Genomic DNA, 19,075 nt, shown 5'->3' on the forward strand with positions numbered 1-19,075 from the left:
CGCCACAGCGCGGACCCCGGGGGCGGGGCCTCCCGGTGCCGCCTGTGCTGTGGGGCGTGGCCTCGGAGGCCCGGTTTGGGGGCGTGGCCTGCCCCGTACCCGCCGCCATCCTGCGCTGTCGGGGCGGGGCATTGCGGGTAGGCTCCGCCCCGGGGCGGGCCCGGTCGGTGGGTGAGGCTGTCATGGCGGGAAGCGAAGAGGAGCCGCGGTACTCGCGGCAGCTGTGAGTGCGGGCACCGGCACCGGGCGCCGGAGCGCCACAGAGTCGGGGCAGGGCGCGGTGCAGCGGTGCCGGCCCCCGCTGACGGCCCCCGCCGGTACCCGCAGGTATGTGCTGGGCGGCGGCGCCCGGCGGCTGCCCGGGTCGGCGGTGCTGGTGTCGGGGCTGCGCGGGACCGGAGCGCAGGTGGCGACGGCGCTGGTGCTGGCGGGGATAGGGCGCGTCGTCCTGCACGACTGCGGTGCTGCCTGCACCGCCGACCGCACCCAGCAGGTACCGGCGGGGCCGGGCGGGGCTCCTGGGGACAGGTACGGGTGAGGTTCACTGTAACAGGTACAGATGAGGATCTCATAACAGGAACTAGTGAGAATGCCGGCAGTGGGTGCAGATATGGGTGGGGATCCCGATAATAGGTACAGTCAGGGGTCCCAGTAACAGTCAGAGGTACAGGCAGGTGTCCCAGTAACGAGTATTGGTATGGGCACAGGTCTCAGAGTACAGGTATGGATGAGCGGCCCCATAATGTGTATAGGTATTGCTGAGGGTCCTGGTAATATGCACAGACTCATGTAGGGGTCCCAAGTACCAGGTATGAATATGGAGGGGAACCCCAATAATGGGTACTGACAGCAATCCCAGTAACAGGCACAGGAATGGATGGGAAGGGCCCATAACATACAGGTACATACAAGAATCTTGGTACAGGTGCACACTCAGGGGGGAGTCCCAGTAACAGGTATGGATGTGCCTGTATGTCACAGTAATAGGTGCAGGTGCAGTTGGGAGAATCCCTGTTTGCAGGTATGTGTTTGGGGTGAGGGGCTTCCAATAACTAGCACAAGCTGGGGAGGCTGGTAAGGCACAGGGTGCCCTTCATTGTCACAGGTAAGGTCTTTAGCAGAGGCTGCCTCCCCAGTGCAGACAGGGCCTGTGGAGCATCCCACAGTGGTGAGCTGCACCCCAGACCCATAGGGTTCCCCACCATGTGTCTACTCTGCAGTTCCTCCTGGAAGAGAGTGATCTGGGCCAGAACCGTGCCAAGGCATCCCAGCAGGCCCTGGCTGAGCTGAACCCTCGTGTGGTGGTCGAGGCTCACACCGGGGAGCTGTCAGAGACCTTCCTGGCCTCCTTCCAGGTGAGCCTGCATCCCGGCACCGGGGGGACCCCTGGCATGGCAGCGCTCACTGACAGACCTGGCACAGGTGGTGGTGCTGACTGAGTCCCCGCTGGAGGAGCAGCTCCGCATCGGGGACTTCTGCCATGCCCGGGGCATCTGCTTCATCGTGGCTGACACCAAGGGGCTGGCAGGGTAAGGGGTCTCATGGGGTCCTGCACTGGCTGTGGGTCACCTTGTCCCCAGAGCCCCAGCCCTGCACTGCAGCCCATGTCCCCAGTAGCCCCCTGGCAGGGCTGCTCGGCCTGGGCAGGACATGGCAGTGCTGGGGCAGCTTGGTGGGGCACTTCCTCTGGCCAAACCCCGCCTGTCCTCTCCAGGCAGCTGTTCTGTGACTTCGGGGAGCACTTTGTCGTTGATGACCCAGCAGAAGGGGATCCAGTGTCTGCTGCTGTGGAGCACATCTCCCGGGTAGGAGGGAGGGCAGCCCCTGCAGGTCTCCCCAAAATTGCTGCCTCCTCTACTGGCTGTATGCCACCCTAGTCCAGTGCCCCACGCTCATGTAGCCTTCCCCTCCTCAGGGCAACCCAGGAGTGGTGACACACATGGGGACAGAGAACAGCCATGGCCAGCTCTTCCATGACGGTGACCTGGTGACATTTTCTGGCGTGCAGGGGATGACAGAGCTCAACGGCCAGGAGCCTGTCCCTGTGCATGTGCTTGGTGAGACCTCCAGGGGGATCCTGGCTGCCCTAGCTCAGGGTTGAGGAACTCACGAGTCCTTGGCAGTGACCTCGATGTGACATCTGTGCTCCTCTTGTCCCCAGATGCCTTCAGGCTGGAGATCGGTGACACCAGCTCCTTCTCACCCTACTGCTGTGGGGGTCTGGTTTCACAGGTGCAACAGCCCCAGCAGTGTTCCCACGTGAGTCCTTCTCAGCCCCACAGTGCTGCCACCCAGACTGGGGTACTGCTGTGCCATGCTGGGCCCCAGGAAAGCACTCACCCATTCCCTGGTGCTGTGCTGGCAGAAGCCCCTGTGCCAGGCAGTGGAAGAGCCCAAAATCCAGGTGGCCAGTCCCGAGGATCTGCCCCGCAGCCTCAGCCTGCACGCCGCCTTCCAGGCCCTCCACGCTTTCCGCAGGGAGCGGGGCCGCCTGCCCCGGCCCAGGGCACCCGTGAGTCCCTGTCCTGCTCCTGCCGGCCCTGCCGAACCGCCCCGCCCTGCCGGGCACTGCCTCTCCCCTCTGCCCGCAGGCGGATGCCGAGCGGGTGCTGGAGCTGGCGCGGAGCCTGGGAGCACAGCAGGGTCCCCTGGACGAGGACATCGTGCGCGCCTTCGCCACCGTCAGCGCGGGGGACCTGTGCCCCGTGGCCGCCGTGGTCGGGGCGCTGGCGGCCCAGGAGGCGCTGAAGGTGAGCGGGGCCGGGTCCCGCCGGGCACGGCTGTCCGGTGGCGCTTGGTGGCCACGAGAGGGCACCTCCTGCCCGCCTGGGGACGCCGGGTCCGGCGGCAGGGCTGGGGCGGGGTGAGGGGAGCCCCCGCTGGCCCCCTGCCCTGCCCACGGGCTGTTCGCCCCAGGCCGTCACGGGGAAGTTCGTGCCCCTGGACCAGTGGTTGTACTTCGATGCCCTGGAGTGCCTGGCGCTGGCGGGAGCTGCTCAGCTGACAGAGGCGGACTGTGCCCCGGTGAGACCCCGTGTCCAGCCCCTCCCGGCTGCCCGGGGTGCCGTGCCTGCTGTACTCACACAGCTCCTTGTCCCGGCAGAGAGGCTCTCGCTACGATGGCCAGATTGCCGTCTTCGGGGCCAATTTCCAGGAGAACCTGGGTCACCAGAAGTACCTGGTGGTGAGTGGGGAGGGGCTGTGGCACTGGGAGGCTGCAGAGCATCCAGCTGGCACGCAGGGAGCTGCAGCATCTCTGCCCTGACAGGTGGGAGCTGGTGCCATCGGCTGCGAGCTGCTGAAAAACTTTGCCATGATGGGGCTGGCGGCGGGGCCGGATGGGGAGCTCATCGTCACTGACATGGACACTGTTGCCCTCTCCAACCTCCATCGGCAGTTTCTCTATCGCTCAGCAGATATATCAGTGAGGCAGCATGAACCAGGGGCTGAGCTTCCCCCAAAGGGCATCCTGGCTGTCCTAGGGGCTCTCTAGGGCTGCCCTCCCCTTCTCTGCCCTGGCAGGAGCCCAAGTCAGTGGTGGCCGCAGCAGCCGTGCAGCGCATGAACCCTGATGTCAGAGTGACCCCTCACCAGAACCAGGTGGGACCTGCTACCGAGATGCTCTACAAGGACAACTTCTTCCGGCACCTGGATGGCGTTGCCAGCGCCCTGGACACCATAGAGGCCCGTGAGTGCCAGGAAGGGCAAGGGGGCCAAGCCCTTGCACCTGCTCCCTGGGTCCCCAGCACTCCTGGCTCCCTGCAGGCACCTATTTGGAGAGACGCTGTCTCCGCTGTCGCACACCACTGCTGGACTCGGGCACGGAGGGGACACGGGGGAACGTGCTGGCCATGGTACCGTCCGTGACCGAGCCTCTGGGGCCAGCCAGCGCCCCCAGGGATGGCGCCTTCCCCATGTGTACCCTGCGGCACTTCCCCCGCACCATCCAGCACACACTGCAGGTAGGCTGAGCTGCCCCAGCCACAGCACCCAGCGAGGAGGCACCGGGACTTTTGTCTTCCTTCCCCTTGTCCCCTCCAGTGGTGAGCCATGGGCAGGATATGGCCCCAGCTGCTTCCTGCTGGCAGCCTGAGTACTGCTGCTGGCCCTGCCAGAGCCTCCCCCTCCCCCTGGGCTTGGGGGCATAAGGGGGGAGGTTCCAGTGCTCGACACCAGTTTCTCCTCCACAGTGGGCCCGTGATGAGTTTGAGGGGCTTTTCCAGCTACCTGCAGAACAAGTCAACCAGTTCATGGAGTGAGTGGGCTTTAGGGGTAATGACACTGGGAGAGGAGTTTCCAGCTCTGCCAGGGCACTGCTGGGAATGGGAGAGGGTGCCAGACTGCCACATCCCACCCAGATGTCTCACAGGATTGCTCTTGGGCCAGCACCAGCAGCTGCCTGATTTTGCAGGGACCCAGCTTTCTTGGAGCAGCAGCTGCCCGGGAAGGTTCTGGAGCAGGTGTGGGAGAGCCTGCGGGAGCGGCCGCAGGACTGGCGGGACTGCGTGCGCTGGGCACGGCGGCGCTGGCAGCGCTGCTACCACGATGCCATCGCCCAGCTGCTGCACATCTACCCCCCGGAGCATGTGAGCCCAGCAGCACGGGGCTGGCACCCCCTGCACGCCCGTCCCTCCAGCAGCCACCTCGCTGCAGCCAGGGGCACACACTGCTGGGCCTCACTCTTCTCTCCCTGTGCCAGGAAACCAGCCCGGGTGTCCCCTTCTGGGCAGGGGACAGGAGCTGTCCCCATCCGCTGACATTCAATCCTGACAACGTGAGTGCAGGGAGAGCTGTGGGGTCTCACATGGGAATGGTATGGGCAGAGTGGGAGCCAAGCCTGTGCTGGGCATACTGGGAATACTGAACTGTAGTTGTGTATTCATACTGGGAATACTGAACTGTAGTTGTGCTATGTCTGCCACAGCCTGTGCAGGGCTACCAGGTCCTGGGCTGGGTCTGTCCCTGTCCCCTCAGTGAGGGCACTGCAGGGGACAGCTTGCATGTGCTCTGTGGCCAGAGGAGGAGGAGAGGCTCCTCCACCTCCACTCTGGGGCAAAGCCAGGCAGTTCTACCAGCTCAGGGCAGTGCTGGCAGCCCTTGGCTATGTGGGACCATTCCAGCAAGGCACCCCATGGCCACCCACCCCTGTTCTACTTTGCAGGACATCCACCTGGATTATGTCCTGGCTGCTGCCCACCTCTTTGCCCAAGTGCACAGGGTGCCACCATGCAGTGACCGGGCAGCCATCCGGGCCATCCTCCGTGATGTGGTCCTGCCACCCTTTGCACCCCAGGAGGGGCTCCAGATCCCCCTCACAGAGGAACCCACAGAGAAGGCACAAGTTCCCACTGGTGAGGTTCCCAGCTATGTTCCTGGGCCCAGCCTTGTGGTGGTGGGGCTGTGGCTTCTTGTCCCTGCTCCAGCACCCAAGATGACCCAGGCCAAGGTGGGGGCACCCCAGCAGTGCCACAGAGCAGGAGTATCGTGCCAGGTGTCCCTGTGCCCCCAGATCACAGACAGCTGACAAAGCTTACCCAGGACCTGGTGCAGTGGAGACAGGAACTGCTGAGGGATGAGGACACACAAGCACCCTTGATGGAGCCCATCCACTTTGAGAAGGTAGCAGAGCCAGGCAGGTGGCCCTGCTCAGCCTGGAGGGGTTGATGTCTCCATGGGATGCAGATGTCACCCCACTCTTCCCCACAGGACAATGATGTCCACATAGACTTTATCACAGCAGCATCCAACCTGCGTGCAGAGAACTATGGCATCTCCCCTGTCAACTGGCTGACGGTGAGAGGGGCAGTCTGTGGGGTCAGGAGTCCTGTCCTGTGTGGGGCAGTCGGTGACACACTCCTGTCCTCAGAGCAAGCGGATTGCTGGGCGGATCGTGCCCGCCATCATCACCACCACGGCAGCCGTGGCTGGGCTGGCATGCCTGGAGATCTACAAGCTGGTGTGGGGGTGCCAGGAGCTCAGCTGCTACCGCAACAGCAACATCAGCCTGTCTGCCTGCCTCCTGCTCCGTGTGCAGCCCCTGCCAGCCTCCACCTACCGGGTAGGACCCTCTTCCCTGGGAAAGTGCAGGTGGGGGACACCCAGGGGCCAGTGGCATCTGCTGTGGGATAATGTCAGGGGGAGCCAGGGGAAAGGAGGTGGCCACGCAGCAAGGGCAGCCCTGGCCATAGCACTCCAGAAATGGATCTGGGTGCTGCAGTGGGTTGGGAATGCTGCCAGGCAGTGAGGAACCAGCTCCTTCCCCTGGCTGCCCCCCCAGCACTGAGACATTGCCACTGCCCCATTGGGGTGCTGTGATGCTCTGGGGTGCCCAGGGGGCTGAGGCAGCCCCACTGCCCCAGGGCAGGCCCCACGCTGAGCCCCACAGCCGGGGTGGGAGCCGCTGCAGCCGCACTCATCTGGCTTATGGAAACCAGCTGTGGCAGGCAGAGAGCAGCTGGCACTGGGCCGGGAAGGGCCGCCCGGGGGAGCGGGGCCGGGGGTCCCGGCGGTGGGGAACCAGGGAGGGAGGGCGGGGGTGGGGGCAGGCCCAGATTGGGACCGTCTGGGCTATAGAGGCCCCTTTGTCTGGGGGTTTATGGCGTGCGAGGCAAGGCAGCCCTTCCGGCACGGCAGGAAGCGCCGATTGGAACCAGATTGGCCCGGGGGGCCCAGGGCCGGGGGCAGGAAGAGGGGGAGGGAGGGAGGGAGGCGACTCCATTGCCTTGCGCCGGCTCCAGCACCACTTCGGGCTGATGGCTGCCCCACGGCTCCCTCAAACCCCATGGCCAGCCCTGTGCCATCCTGGCTGCAGTGTCCCTGGGTTGGCATCATCCCTGGATGGAGGATGCTGCTGGGTCTGGCCATGCCCTCAGGTCCCTGCAGCAGCACCCAACACCTCCATGTGCCAGGGCGAGGACACCCGGTGTGACATTTCACACCCGGCTGCTTGGCTGTGGTGGGAACACATGTCCCCAAGGCCTGCTTGGTGTGACCTATGTCCCCATGGGGACATGGGGAGCCCATGCTGGGAGCCAGCCTTGTCCAGAGGAATATGTTTCCCAGGGTCAGAGCAATGCACTTTGGTGGTGGAGGGCCAGGCCATGGCTTTCCCTTTGTGCCAAGCAGTTGCTGCCCCGGTGAGGATGGGGTTAAGCCCTTCTCTGCACCAGTGGGATAAGTGCAGGCAGCAGAAGGCGGAGGTGAGAAGGCAGCAGAAAGCAGGAGGGAGAGTGACCAGGTGTGAGCACCCCTCCTGAGTGGGGCTGGGGCCAGGCGGGCAGTGCTGGCTCTGCCTGCAGCGAGGGCAGATGGCCGAGCAGCCCTGCCAGACGGCCCCGGGCTTGGCACCACACCGGCCTCCTTGGGCCGGAGCAGGGGTCGTGGGGCCACAGGCATGAGAAGAGATGATTGTGTGGGCCTGGCCAATGCCTCAATGGCCTTTTGTGCGCTGTCCTGGCCCGGGGCTAGGGGCAGTGCCGGCCCCACACTGACACTGACCCTTAAGTGGACCCCAGCAGTGCTGGGGGGATAGTTGTGTCCCCCCCTGCCCCTGCACCGCCATAGTGCCCCCATCACCCTGCCCATTTGCCTGCCCTGGTGTCCCCCAGCCCTTGTGCTGCACCAGTCCCTGCCCCATGGGGCTGGTCAGGCAGGATCTGGGGTGCCAGTGCTGGCTGCCACTCCTTGGCAGTACGGCGGGCGGGAGTGGAGCTGCTGGGACCGGCTGGAGCTGCGGGCAGTCGGCGCAGATGGGCAGGCCATGACGGTGCAGGAGGTGCTGGACTGGCTGCAGGTGAGCCCAGCGCTGCCAGCGCTCAGTCAGGTCACCCTGGGAGATGCAGGGCCAGATCCTGACACCCGAATCTTGCAGAGGACACATGGCTGGACCGTGACCATGCTCCTGTGTGGTGACACCATGCTCTATGACAGCAAGGCAGATGCAGAGACCCGGGCCCGGCAGCAGGCACAGAGGTAGGTCCAGGGCTCCAGGGACCAATCCTGACCCGGGGGGGGCTTCCAGCCCCCACTGCCTCAATCCTGAGCCACTCCAGCTGCAGTGCAGCTCCCAGCTGGCTGCTGGATAAACATCCTGCCGGCAGCACTTCCCGTGGCAGGACCCCTGCCCGGCCCCTTGCTGCCGGCCCCTGCATCCCACCAGCCTGGCCGGACACCCCTGAGGGGCCCAAGGCACCCCTGGAGCACTCAGCCAGCCTTGGGGGACAAGCCAGTGTCCCCAAAACCCCCTTTTTCTGCTACAGGTTATCCGAGAGCTTGGAGGATGCCAGGATGCCGCAGCAGCAGGACCTGGAGCTGCTGTATATGTGCGAGGGAGAGGATGCTGAGGCTGAAGATAGCCGTCCGCCTCTCCTGTGCTCCCTACCTTGAGCAAGGGGCCAGCTTCTCCTGCCCCATGCAATAAAAGCTGCAGGCTGCAATAGCCCTCCTTGCAAAACCCCCCTGCTTGCCCTGGCCAGGAGTCGGGGCACAGGCACTCCCTTTGATAAACGCTGCGGCACCCAGACCGTATAAAACGGGGGTTTATTTACAGGGTGGGGGTGCGGGCCGCCGCAGCAGCCGGGCTAAATGTAGCCGATAACGTCGTTGCAGATGATGGGCTGGCGGCTGCGGCTGTTCATCAAGGCGGTGAAGCGGTGGAAGTCCGTGGCCAGCTGGGTGATGTTGCTGTGGGACTGGTGGAAGCAGGCGCCCTTGGGCTGTCCCCCCAGCCCCAGCGGGCAGGAGAAACGCTTGGTGGCATCGCGGCCCCCCGGCCGGGCACCGTCGGTCCCCCGGGGCCGGGCCATGTTGGCCAGCTTGCGGCGCACGTTGCCCGAGAGGCTGAGCAGGAAGGCGGGGGGCTTGGCCAGCCGGCGGGAGGGCTCGGCGGGGGCCCGGCGACGCGGTTCGGCGCCCACCTCGGGCAGGTCCATCCAGTTCTCCACCAGGTCAGCGAAGCAGTTGTCGCCCAGCACCAGAGGCTGCCGGTTCCGGCTCTGCGACAGCAGCGCTACAGTCCAGTCCTGCGTGTCGGCGGGCTCCAGGGCCCGCCACTGCTCCAGGCAGGCGTCCGAGGTGGATTTGGGGCGGACACGGCGGGCGGGGACGGGCGGCGGGGCGGCAGGGCCGGCGGAGAGCCGGTGTGCCCGTTGGCAGGGCAGCAGATGCCGGCGCCGCACGGGCGCCTCCTCTTCCCTCCACGTGCCCCCCGACGCCTCCGAGTAGCCCGAGTCGAACTCCAGGCTGCGCTCGCTGGCCGGGGGTGAGCGAGCGGCCGGGCCGCCCCCCTCCTCCTCCTCGCCACCGGGATCCAGGCTGCAGGCCGAGTCCGCCGCCGAGCCGGGGCGCGGGGCACGGGGGGCCGGCCCCGTGGCCCTCCCGGGGTGCTGCGGTGTCTGCCGCGTGCCGCGCATGTGCGCCCGCGGCGTCGGGCCCGCGTCCCGCCGGCACCACTGCAGGGAAAAGGAGATCAGCACATGGCCAGCACCGCCCTCTCCATCCCATCCCACCCTCCTCGGCACCCCGCCATCCCCATCCCACCCTGCTCGGCACCCCGCGCCCCCCCGCCCCGGCTGGTGGGGGCTTCGCTGGCGCAATGGGCGTGCGGCAGGGTGCGGAGAGCGGGCCGCAGGTCCCGGCTTGCCTCCAGCCCCGGGCCCCGCTTTCCTGCGGCTCCTGCGCGGAGCCGGCCGGCGTGCAGCGGCTTGTCGGGTGAGCAAGCAGGCACCCAGCCCCGGCCGTGCCTGCGGGAAGTGACAGAGGGCCACGGCACGTAGGAGCGGGCGCTGCACTGCCCCCCCGACAGCTCCTCGAGTGCCCCCTTCTCGGCGAGGAGGCAGCCGGGACACCCCTCCGGCAGAGCCCCACTCGTGGCACGGGGCCAGCGGCAGCCCCGGGGCACCCGCGGGTGCTGGGGTGGGGCTCTGCCCCCGCGCCTTGGCAGGGCCACCCACACATCCCGTGCCCTCCAGCTGGGGACACCCCAGGTGACGTCAGGGTGCAGCCAGGCCTGCGCCCAAGGCCCGGGACCCCCCAAAGGCCGGGAATTACAGGGGACCAAGGCAGCCAGGGCTGAACGGAGCACGGCCGGGCGGGCGCTGGAAGGGACTGCTGGCTCCCGCAGCCGGGCCGCTCCTCGCTCTTGAATTCCTATTGTCTGAACCCAAAAGCAGGGTGTTACGTCCGCTTTCCTTTCCGCGCTGGAGTCGCGGGAAGCTGAGTGTGCAGGAGGGATTGCTTCCAGGACCGATAATTCTGTCCTCTCTGGCTGGCCCTGACACAGCTGCTGGCAGGACTATCCTTGTCCCTCTCCGCGTCCCCGTGCAAATCCCTGTCCCCCTCCCCGCTGCCTGGGACCCTCTCATCCAGCCGTAGTGGCAATGTGCCACCACTTCGAGCCGCCCAGTCCTGCCGCTGGTCGGGAACACTGGGGCAGCCGGTTGTGAGGTGCTGGGTAAGCATGTGGCAGGCCCAGGAGAGCCGAAGGGCCACCCTGTCACCGCCGTCCCTCGGGGTAGCCCAGGTGGGTGGCAGGGTGGCAGCTCCGGGGGGACGGTGCCGCTGGCACCTTGACAGCTGGACGCCGTGCCCGCTGGCCACCAGTGTCCCCGCACCACCAGGGTCCCACCGGGCGCACACGTCCCCCGCGCCGCCTTTGGCCTCGCCTGTAATGTCACGGCCTTGATGTCACCGGCAGCGCCCGGACGTCACGGCAATCCCGCAGTCCCGGGGCGGCGGGGCGCGGGTGCGGTGGTCCCGTCCCGTTCCCTCCCGGTGCCCGCGGCGGCACTCACCCGGTCGGCGCCGAGCTCGTCTGGGCGGGCGTTGTGCATGCCTGGTCCTGCTCCCCCGGCGCCGCTCCCGGCCCCGCTCCCAGAGCCGCCGGTACCGGTGGCGGAGCAGCAGCAGCCGCAGCAGCGACAGCGGACGGAGCGCCCGGCCGTGCCCGCCGCCTCCCGGCGCTGCCCGGCGGCCCCGCCCCGCCCCGCCCCGGCCAATGGGGCCGCCGTAACGTGAGCCCGGCCCGCACCGGCACGGCCGCCCCGGGGCCCCGCCCCGCCCACGGACCCCTCCCCGCCGCCCCGGGGCCCCGCGCCGGGCACCACCCGGGCACCGCCGGGCCGGGCGGGATCCGTGTCCCGGCCGGCGGCACCGCGGGCACCGGGCGTCCCGCAGCTCGGTATGCCCCGCAGGGAAGGAGGGCAGCCCCGGTACAGAGCCCCGGCGGAGGCATCCTCCGTCGGCACCCCACGCCACCGGGCTGCCAGAGCCGGGCTGGGCGCTGGAGGCGGGAAGGGAAGAGTGACCCGGGCCGTGGTGCCCGTTAATTGGGAACTAATAACGCTTAATGGGGATCCCGGGGAAGCGGCACTGGTTTGCAAATGAACGAGAACACGGCCAAAAATTACCTCCCAGCTAATTTTCCCGGTTCCCGAGCGTGCCGCGTGGTGAAGCAGCGTGGGGTGGCAGCCAAACCCCACGGAGCTGCGAGTGGCGAGGGGCTGGGAGCGGCGACGTGCAGAGCCGGGGGCACTGGAGCCGTGCCCTGTCCCTCCCCTGGCCGGGCCGGACACCACGGGTGGGGATGGACGGCATGACGCCGGGCTGGGGTGGTGCCCAGCAGCCCTGGCAACCGGCTGCAGCTTGTCCCAAACACCCAGCGAGCCATGGGCATGCACGGACACCTCACCTTCCTCCTCCTCAGCCTCTGTGCCCCGGGTAGGTGCTTCAAGATCACAGTGTTCGGGGCACCCTTTGCCAGATCGTGGGTGGATGACTGAGAGGAAGGCAACAGGGAAGAGGCTCTCCTCGGTTGCTCCCACATTCCTGGGGCTGACCCCAGGATGGGCAGAGGGGTTGGCAGCTGCCTGGCTGGGTTGAGGCGGGGAGGGGGCATCCCACGAGCATGCGCTCAGGGCATTCCCGGGTGTCCTCAGGGTGTCCTCAGCATTGCCAGAATGTTACTGGGATTTCTTTTGGGCATCACTGTGGCATATCCAGACACCAATGGGGTTTCATCAGAGCATCTCACAGAGGGAATTCTGGGGCCTCCCCAGGGCATTGCCAGGGCACACCTGGCAGGCTGTGGTGACACTCTCCTCTTTGCAGGGACTTTTGTCAGAGCAACAGGTAAGAGCAGGGTGCTTTGGACCCAGCTGTGTCTGCCAGGGAAAGCTGTGCCTGCAGTGGTGCTTGGGTGCAGGAGCAGAGCTCCGTAAGCACAGCTGGATGAGTCGTCAGTGGTCCCTGGGGTCTTCCACCAGTCCTGCCTGACCTGCCACGTGTGGTGACCCTGAGTGAGGACACAGTGCCAGGCACCCGTGTCACTGAGGTGACCGTGTCCTGCAGCAACTCAAGCAGCAGTCCCAATGTCACCCTGGACAGCATCGAGCACGAGCACCCCTTCAACTCCATCGCCATCAGCTCTGACCCCACAGATGCCACCATGTTCCGGGCAGAGGTGTGGCTGGGGAATGGGGAGTGGGGCAGGAGCTGGCAGACGCCCTGCTGAGTGCCTGTGTCCCCATGGCAGGTGACACTGCGTGCTGGCGCAGAGCTCGATGCCCGCCGGGTGAACCAGTACACACTGATCCTGCGGGCTGCTTGTCCTGGTGAGGATGAGGTGGAGGAGCGGCTCTTTGTCCGGGTGATAGCAGGCCACGTGCTGCGCTGTGAGACCCTCTTTGCCAGCACAGGTGGGAACAGGGGGGCACAGGGCAGTGGGGGCTGTGGGTGCCAGCCAGCACCAAGCTCTCACAGCTGTGCTCTGCTCCAGAGGGTGATGTGGTGCAGGTGATGGCAGATGTGGTGCCCCGGACACCCCTGTACGTGGTGCTGCCACAGCCACTCGGTGGGCTGACGGTGAGTGGCAGCTCCCTGGGGGCCACACCCCCACAGAAGGGAGAAGCCTTGGGGACAGCTGAACCCCGGATATGGAGGAGTGGGACAGGGGTTCCCATCACCCTCCTTTCTGCAGTTCAGGCTCCAAAACGGCAACACACCACTCACGCTCACCCGCCAGGGCCTGGTGCTGGCACCTGACAATGGTTTTGATCCCAGCAAGGACACCCAGGTGGGCACCAGCAGCCCCAGGCTGGTCACAGCCACCTCTCAGGCCACCAGCACCCCCCTCCCTGGCCACAGCTCTCCCTCCACATCCCGCTCTGTCCATTAGGCCCCTGTCTCCCCCTAGACCCACAAGTGCTCCAGCCCAGTCCCCATCCCCTTCCGCATCTCAAGTCCTGTCCATATCCTCATCCCTGTCTGTATTCCTGCCCATTCTAGTCTCCAGCTCATACCACACCTCTTCCCACCTCTGTTCCTACTCCAAGTCCCATTCTCATCTCTTGCCCTCTCTCCTTTGTCTCTGTTCCTGTTTCTGTTCCCATCCCATTGCTATTCCTGTCCCCATCCCCATCCCAATCCCCATTGTTGGTGCCACCCAGGGCTGTCCCACAGCTGCCCCGGTGCTGGCCCACAGACGTTCCTGTTGGACATTGAGGTGATGGATCGTCACGGGCACAACTGCAGCAGGGCTCTAAGGGTGGAGGTGCTGCCATCACGCCGTCCCCGCGTCACCTTCCCGTGAGTGGGGCTGGGCCAGGAGGGGGGTGCTGGTGGCACCGGGCCATGCCACAATGCCCACCTTGCCTGCAGTGAGCCACACCAGGCTGTGACAGTGACAGAAGGCATTGGCCCTGGGGAGGTGGTCACACAGGTCCATGCCAGAGGTGACAATGTCCGCTATGCCATCCTCGCTCCTGTGGCTCCCGTGCTCTTCGCCATTGACGAGGGTGAGCACGGCAGCAGGGATCACCCTGTCCCTGTCCCTGTGCCCAGTGTGAGGCCATGGCTCTTCCTGCAGTGACAGGGGAGATCCGCAGCACCCGGCGGCTGCAGGCGATCCGTGCCCGCCTCCTCATCCGGGCTTACAACGCGCTGCACCCCGACGATCACGCCACTGCCACGGTCAATGTCACTGTGCAGGGGACAGACCGCCTGGCACCGAGATGTGTCCCAGCCATCTTCGTGTATGGTTCAGGGGGGAGCGGGTGCATGGAGTCTCTGCCAAACCCAGGACATGGGACAGAGGCTGAGCTGCTGACTGCCCCGCCACAGGTCCCAGGTGCCTGAAACCATGTCCCCTGGCAGCACGTTGGTGACACTGAGGTGCACCAGCTCCACCAGCACTGATGGGTGTCTGCACTATGCTCTTAAGGGGCCTCCCTCCTCCCTCTCCCACTTCTGCATGGAGGGGCCACAGCTGAAGGTGAGTGGGGCCATGGGCAGTGCCCAGGTGGACAGCAAGCCAGACCCCGGAGCCCAGTGGGACAATGGGACCCTGTGACTTGTGCTGTCTTGCCAGGTTCTGGGTCAGGGCTCCCTGCTCCCCAAGGCCTGCTTGTTCTCCTCACTTGCTCCCTCCTTCTCCCCTGGCATCGCAGCTTTGTGGGACACCCTGGCTTTGTGGGACACTCTGGCTTTGCAGAGCATCTGAGCTTTGCAGAGTGCCTCAGCTCAGCCTGAGTCTTCCCTCCTGGCTTGGCAGGTCAACACCACCCTGGACTATGACTCGGAGGCCATGGCTGCTCTAGGCTTCCAGTTCACAGCCACCATTGTGGTGACAGTGGGAGGGCAGCCCCGACAGAGCAGTGAGTGCCCATGTCCCTAGGGTGGGAAAACACCTTTCCCAATCCCCAAACCAGCAGATCATGGAGGAAACATTCCTTCCCTGCTGCCCCAGAGATGCCCACCCCAGAGGTGGTGCCTCTGTCCCCATGTCACCCAGCCCAGCACAGGCTGTGTGGGGGTGCCAGCCTGGCTGAGCAGCTGTGTGCCACACAGCCCGTGTGCCTGTGCTTGTGACGGTGACACCTGTCAACGAATTCAGACCAGTGTGCCCCAGCAGTGCTACCTTCACTGTGCCAGAGACAGCAGCTTTCGGCAGCCTCATGGGGCGTGTGGCTGGCACTGACCGTGACTACCCCCAGGAGAGCCTGGAGTACAGCCTGGAGGGGGGGCCTGGCCCCGCACAGCCCTTCTCCATCGACAGGCGCACAGGTGAGCCCCCAGCCCCTTTCCCAGTCCCCGCCACACCCATGGCACCCACCAGCTCCCAGCAGCTCCCAGCTCCCATAGGCGAGATCCGCGTGGTGGGACCCCTGGACTCGCAGCAGCACAAGAGCTACAGGCTGGTGGTGCGGCTGACGGACACCCACAATGACCTGGACCCGAGGAAGAGGCAGAGCCGTCTGTGCGATGTGTCTGTGCGCCTGCAGGTGTGAGGGCAGCCCCCTGGGTGGGCTGTGGTGGGGGTGAGGACTGGGGGTGCCTACCCCGCCGCTTCCCCCTGCTCCCGACAGGCTGTGCCGGACCAGCTGCCGGAGTGCATCCCCGAGGTGCAGGAGCTGCGGATCACGGCCGGGTCCCCGGGCAGCCGCCAGCCTGTCACCCGCCTGCTGTGCCACGGCAGCCCCGACAGCGCCCTGCTGACCTACACCATTGTTGGAGGTGAGGAGCGGCCAAGGCACAGCACAAACCAGCCCTCGCCGTGGTGTGACACTGAGCAGACCCTCTCGTCCAGGCAATGAGGATGGGCGCTTTCGGCTGGAGGGGAACACCCTTGTCTACCTGCCCGGTGACCGAGCCGAGCCCCAGCCCTTTGTCCTGCTGGTGGAGGTGTGGGGTGGCTCTGGTGGCCGCCGCCGCAGCAGCCTGGTGGCACTGGTGGTGCACGTCACCCCCCGGAGCACCCCCGTGCCAGCCAGCACCACCACCCAGCGCACGGTGAGCAGAGCCCGTGGCCGGGAGGAGCTCTGGGGTCCCTTGGAGCACCCTCCCATGGCCCCTCACCCCCTGCCTCCACAGACTCTGCAGAAGGAGCCGCTGGTTGTCCTGCAGACGGAGGCGGTGTGGCACCCACCAGCCTGGTTTGTGGCTGTGCTGACCCTCTCTGGTGTCCTGCTGCTGGCCACCCTGGGCTGCACGGCCCGGAACCTGCTGTGCAGGTGAGCCCCAGCCCTCCTCACGGCACGGCTCAGTGAGCAAGGCTGAGGGTTCACGGCTGCCTTCGCCTTCTGCTCCTCCCACAGCAACCGGGCCCCTGGCAAGCTGTTCCTGGCCAAGAGGTGAGTGCTGGATGGCCTGGGTGGTCACATTGGTGGTTGTATTGTCCTTGCAGGTAGCCAGGGAGACGCAGCACACGGGGTATGTTTAATATTCCCTGCATTTGGCCGTGGCTTGCTGTTCCAGGGACCCATCTCTCCCAAGGCAAGGGTGCAGCCCTGATGGGGGCTATGGAAGCAGAGAGAACAATTTGGCCAGTAGACCATGTTGGTGGCCAGGTTAGGGCACAAACTCTGCAGTGGACAGGGTGGGATGGCACAGTGCTGGTGCCAATGACTACTGCAAGGCTGGGTCCTGGCACCAGGGCTGAGGTCACTGCAGCTCACCAGGGGAGCCCGTTTGGCAGGGGTGAGCCCCATTTTTCAGGGAAAGCTCCCAGGGAAGAGCTGAGCAGGCTGCACAACCCCTGGAGGATCAGTGATGGTGACAGGTGACAGAGGACAGAGCCTGGGCAGATGCTAGAGCAGCCTGGGCCAAGTGTCTGCACAGCAAGGAGGGGACGTGCAAGCCCATGGCAGGATAACAGTCACCTCCAGTGGCATAACTGCCCCGAGGTGATGCATAGCTGGATCCAGGTGCATTGGCAAGGTTGGGGACACAGTGCTTGGTGACACTGGGAGTGTAGTGACTATGCAAGGGAGAAGACCCAGGGTTAGCCCCCTGGCAGCTGCCCCAGCACAGCATCCTCCAAGCACAAGAGTGGTGCATTCCAGCATGTGGGGAAACAAGAGGATGTGGTGACAGACCTGCTTGGTGCTCAGGCACTCGTGAAAGGTGGTGGTGCTTGGGGGAGCACAGCCCTGTCACAGTCCATCCCCTCCTGTGCCAGGGGACAATCAGGTAGGCGGATGATGGGCTTAACAGGGTGCAGCTGGCAGGGCAAAACCTGGCTGGCAAGTCTCTCCCAGCAGCCTCTCTTGGGGCTGAGGCCACAGCCCATCACTGGCATCATTCCCTCCCTTCCCCTCTTCCTTCTGCAGCTCCTGGGATGTGATGGAGCATGGCAGGAACAAGGAGGAACGGGGACACCCACACGCCAGCAGCCCAGTAAGTGTGCGGCAGCGAGGGTGGGTGCCCTGCCAGGGAGGCAGAAGAACCCTGTGGCCCTCAGCAGCCTCTCCTGTCTCCTCCCCACAGGGGCAGTTCGATGGCCATGCTCAGGACCCACGTGAGTGCCCTGTCCCACAGCCCCAACAGCCTGAGGTTGTGTCCCCCAGGGCAGAGGAGTCTGGGGACAGCAGGGATGGGGACCGGGCCCACAGGGCAGTGGCTGAGTGCTGCCTCCATCCCAGGCACCGGCAGGGATTATCTCTTCAACAGCGTGACCGGGGCTCGACGCTGGATCTGAAGGGGGCTCCTTGTGCCCCACAGCTCCACGGGGGCAGTGCTGGGCAGAGCACCGGGCACTGGCACACAGCTGGTACAGCCCCGAGGAGGAGACCCATCCTTTGTGGCCAAACCTGCTGCACACGGGCTGCAGGCACACCCTGAGCCACCTCAGCCGGTGCAGAGCTAATAAATGTGTCAGAGATTGCACAGGCGGCTGTGATTGCCTCAGGGGGTCCCGGTGCAGCGCAGTGCTGCTGTGGCTGTCCTGCTGCGCTGGTCATTAGCACTGTCTCGTCAGCCATGTGGGTGCCGTGACCCAGGACAAGGATTGGCAGCTGGCTTGGCACTGCGGAAAAGGTTATGAGAGCTTCGGCCAAGCCTGCTTCGGTCACAGAAGCATCTCTATAGTCTCTGGATGTGACCCAGCCGGGGCAGTCCACAGGGAGGTTATCTGGGGCGAGAAAACTTAGCCACGGGTAATTTTGAGCCACTTTTGCCCCGAGTCCCGTGTCCCCCTCAAGCTCTGCTTTGTTACAGCGCTCGCAGGCGCAAACGGGTGGGATGAGCAGCTGGTGGGCAGAGGGGATGGGTTGATAATTGGGAGGAAAAGTGAATTAGCTGGGTGCAGGTGAGAGGGACGCCGCAGGAGGAGCTGGGAGCGGCGGGAGGCTTTGAAGGCGTCAGTCAGCGGGAGGTGGGAAAGCGGTTATTTGAATTTCAAAGGAGCGCGCCGCGGGACGCCTCCCTGGCAGCTCCCGGGGAAATGACGCACCGGCGGGATAAGAGGGAAGAGACTGATTTGGGGAGTAGGTGACTAAGGGGAACAGGGGCCAGCCGTGAAATTTCACAGTGAGAGGGGTCACCTGTGTGACTTTGCCTGAGGGTCCCTTTTTGCCCTGAACCCACTGGAACCGTGACCGTCCGGGAATTTAACCCTTTGCGGTACAGAAGTGGTGCGTGAGCGTGTCCCATTGGCGACACCCCGCTCGGAGCGGCGGCCGGGGTGGGATACGGAGCGGCCCCAGGGGCTCGGGGCGGGGAGCTCTGAGTGTGGGACGGCGGGACGGCCGGGTGTGAGTTTGTACCGGGGAACACGGCGTGCAGAGCGGCCAGGCAGAGGTTCTGACCGGGGAGCGCGGTCCGGAGCGCGGAGCCGCGGGCCGCGCCCATTGGCCGAGCGCCCCCCCTTCTCTGCGAGCAGCCAATCAGACGGCGCTGCCAGCGAGGGGGCGGGGCTCTGGCGGGCGTCACGTGTGCCTAACGTGCGCTGCCGTCCGCGCTCGGGAGAGGGCGGGGCGGCTTTGCTCTTGAGTGACAACGAGTTTGACCTATCAGCGTCCCAGAGAGCCCCCGTGGGGCGGGACGCAGGTGCGGACTGGCGCGCAGGGCGAAGGGGCGGGCTTTGGACGGCGCGGTTGCTATGACGGCCAGCGCCGGGCCCCGCCCGCCCGGGCGCCGCCATCTTGTTGTTGATTCGGGCGGCGGGGAGCGGCGGTGCTGGGGCTCCGCGTTCCGGTGTCCCGGCCGGGCAGGCAGCGCCGGCCCCGGTGAGCCGCGGCGGGCGGGGACTGGCCAGGCTGCCGGGCGGGAGGCTGAGCCGAGCGCGCTGCCGTGAGGGGAGCCC

The 19,075-nt window shown here is 65.8% G+C and overlaps 4 protein-coding genes across 6 annotated transcripts in view; 3 read left to right on the top strand and 1 right to left on the bottom strand.

Annotated features, from left to right (window-relative positions):
• The first annotated feature begins 164 nt into the window (after positions 1-164).
• Positions 165-8,519, top strand: UBA7 (ubiquitin like modifier activating enzyme 7). The gene is made up of 24 exons (XM_066558173.1): positions 165-223; positions 328-493; positions 1,221-1,355; positions 1,423-1,529; positions 1,715-1,805; positions 1,916-2,057; positions 2,162-2,259; positions 2,366-2,512; positions 2,592-2,750; positions 2,917-3,024; positions 3,104-3,184; positions 3,269-3,424; positions 3,523-3,688; positions 3,766-3,962; positions 4,191-4,255; positions 4,412-4,586; positions 4,700-4,774; positions 5,162-5,351; positions 5,510-5,619; positions 5,707-5,793; positions 5,867-6,058; positions 7,691-7,792; positions 7,871-7,971; positions 8,259-8,519. The coding sequence occupies exons 1-24, from the start codon at positions 183-185 to the stop codon at positions 8,383-8,385; spliced, it is 3,018 nt and encodes a 1,005-aa protein (XP_066414270.1). The 5' UTR covers positions 165-182; the 3' UTR covers positions 8,386-8,519.
• INKA1 (inka box actin regulator 1) lies at positions 8,520-10,874 on the bottom strand. Its single transcript, XM_066558175.1, has 2 exons — positions 10,791-10,874; positions 8,520-9,449 (listed from the first exon to the last, which is right to left on the bottom strand). The coding sequence occupies exons 1-2, from the start codon at positions 10,827-10,829 to the stop codon at positions 8,580-8,582; spliced, it is 909 nt and encodes a 302-aa protein (XP_066414272.1). The 5' UTR covers positions 10,830-10,874; the 3' UTR covers positions 8,520-8,579.
• Positions 10,875-11,625: 751 nt separating this feature from the next.
• CDHR4 (cadherin related family member 4) lies at positions 11,626-17,635 on the top strand. 2 transcript variants are annotated; one of them, XM_066558125.1, is made up of 20 exons: positions 11,626-11,715; positions 12,106-12,126; positions 12,261-12,457; positions 12,530-12,692; positions 12,773-12,858; positions 12,974-13,069; positions 13,478-13,581; positions 13,654-13,790; positions 13,862-14,027; positions 14,116-14,266; positions 14,546-14,648; positions 14,842-15,057; positions 15,136-15,275; positions 15,360-15,507; positions 15,581-15,783; positions 15,865-16,004; positions 16,089-16,124; positions 17,103-17,169; positions 17,260-17,290; positions 17,415-17,635. In XM_066558125.1, exons 1-20 carry the CDS (start codon positions 11,664-11,666, stop codon positions 17,468-17,470), a joined length of 2,313 nt encoding a protein of 770 aa, XP_066414222.1. In that variant the 5' UTR covers positions 11,626-11,663; the 3' UTR covers positions 17,471-17,635. The 2 variants fall into 2 exon arrangements, with proteins under 2 accessions (XP_066414222.1, XP_066414221.1); XM_066558124.1 differs by lacking the exon at positions 11,626-11,715 and having other exon boundaries at positions 11,955-12,126.
• Positions 17,636-18,888: 1,253 nt separating this feature from the next.
• IP6K1 (inositol hexakisphosphate kinase 1) overlaps positions 18,889-19,075 on the top strand; it is a 36,982-nt gene continuing 36,795 nt past the window's right edge. For both annotated transcript variants that reach the window (XM_066557958.1, XM_066557961.1), the window contains exon 1: positions 18,889-18,998. The gene's annotated coding sequence lies outside the window, so the exon portion shown is untranslated. The remainder of the gene's footprint in view (positions 18,999-19,075) is intronic.

This window comes from Molothrus aeneus, chromosome 12 (assembly GCF_037042795.1).
Source record: "Molothrus aeneus isolate 106 chromosome 12, BPBGC_Maene_1.0, whole genome shotgun sequence".
Taxonomy (NCBI): domain Eukaryota; kingdom Metazoa; phylum Chordata; class Aves; order Passeriformes; family Icteridae; genus Molothrus; species Molothrus aeneus.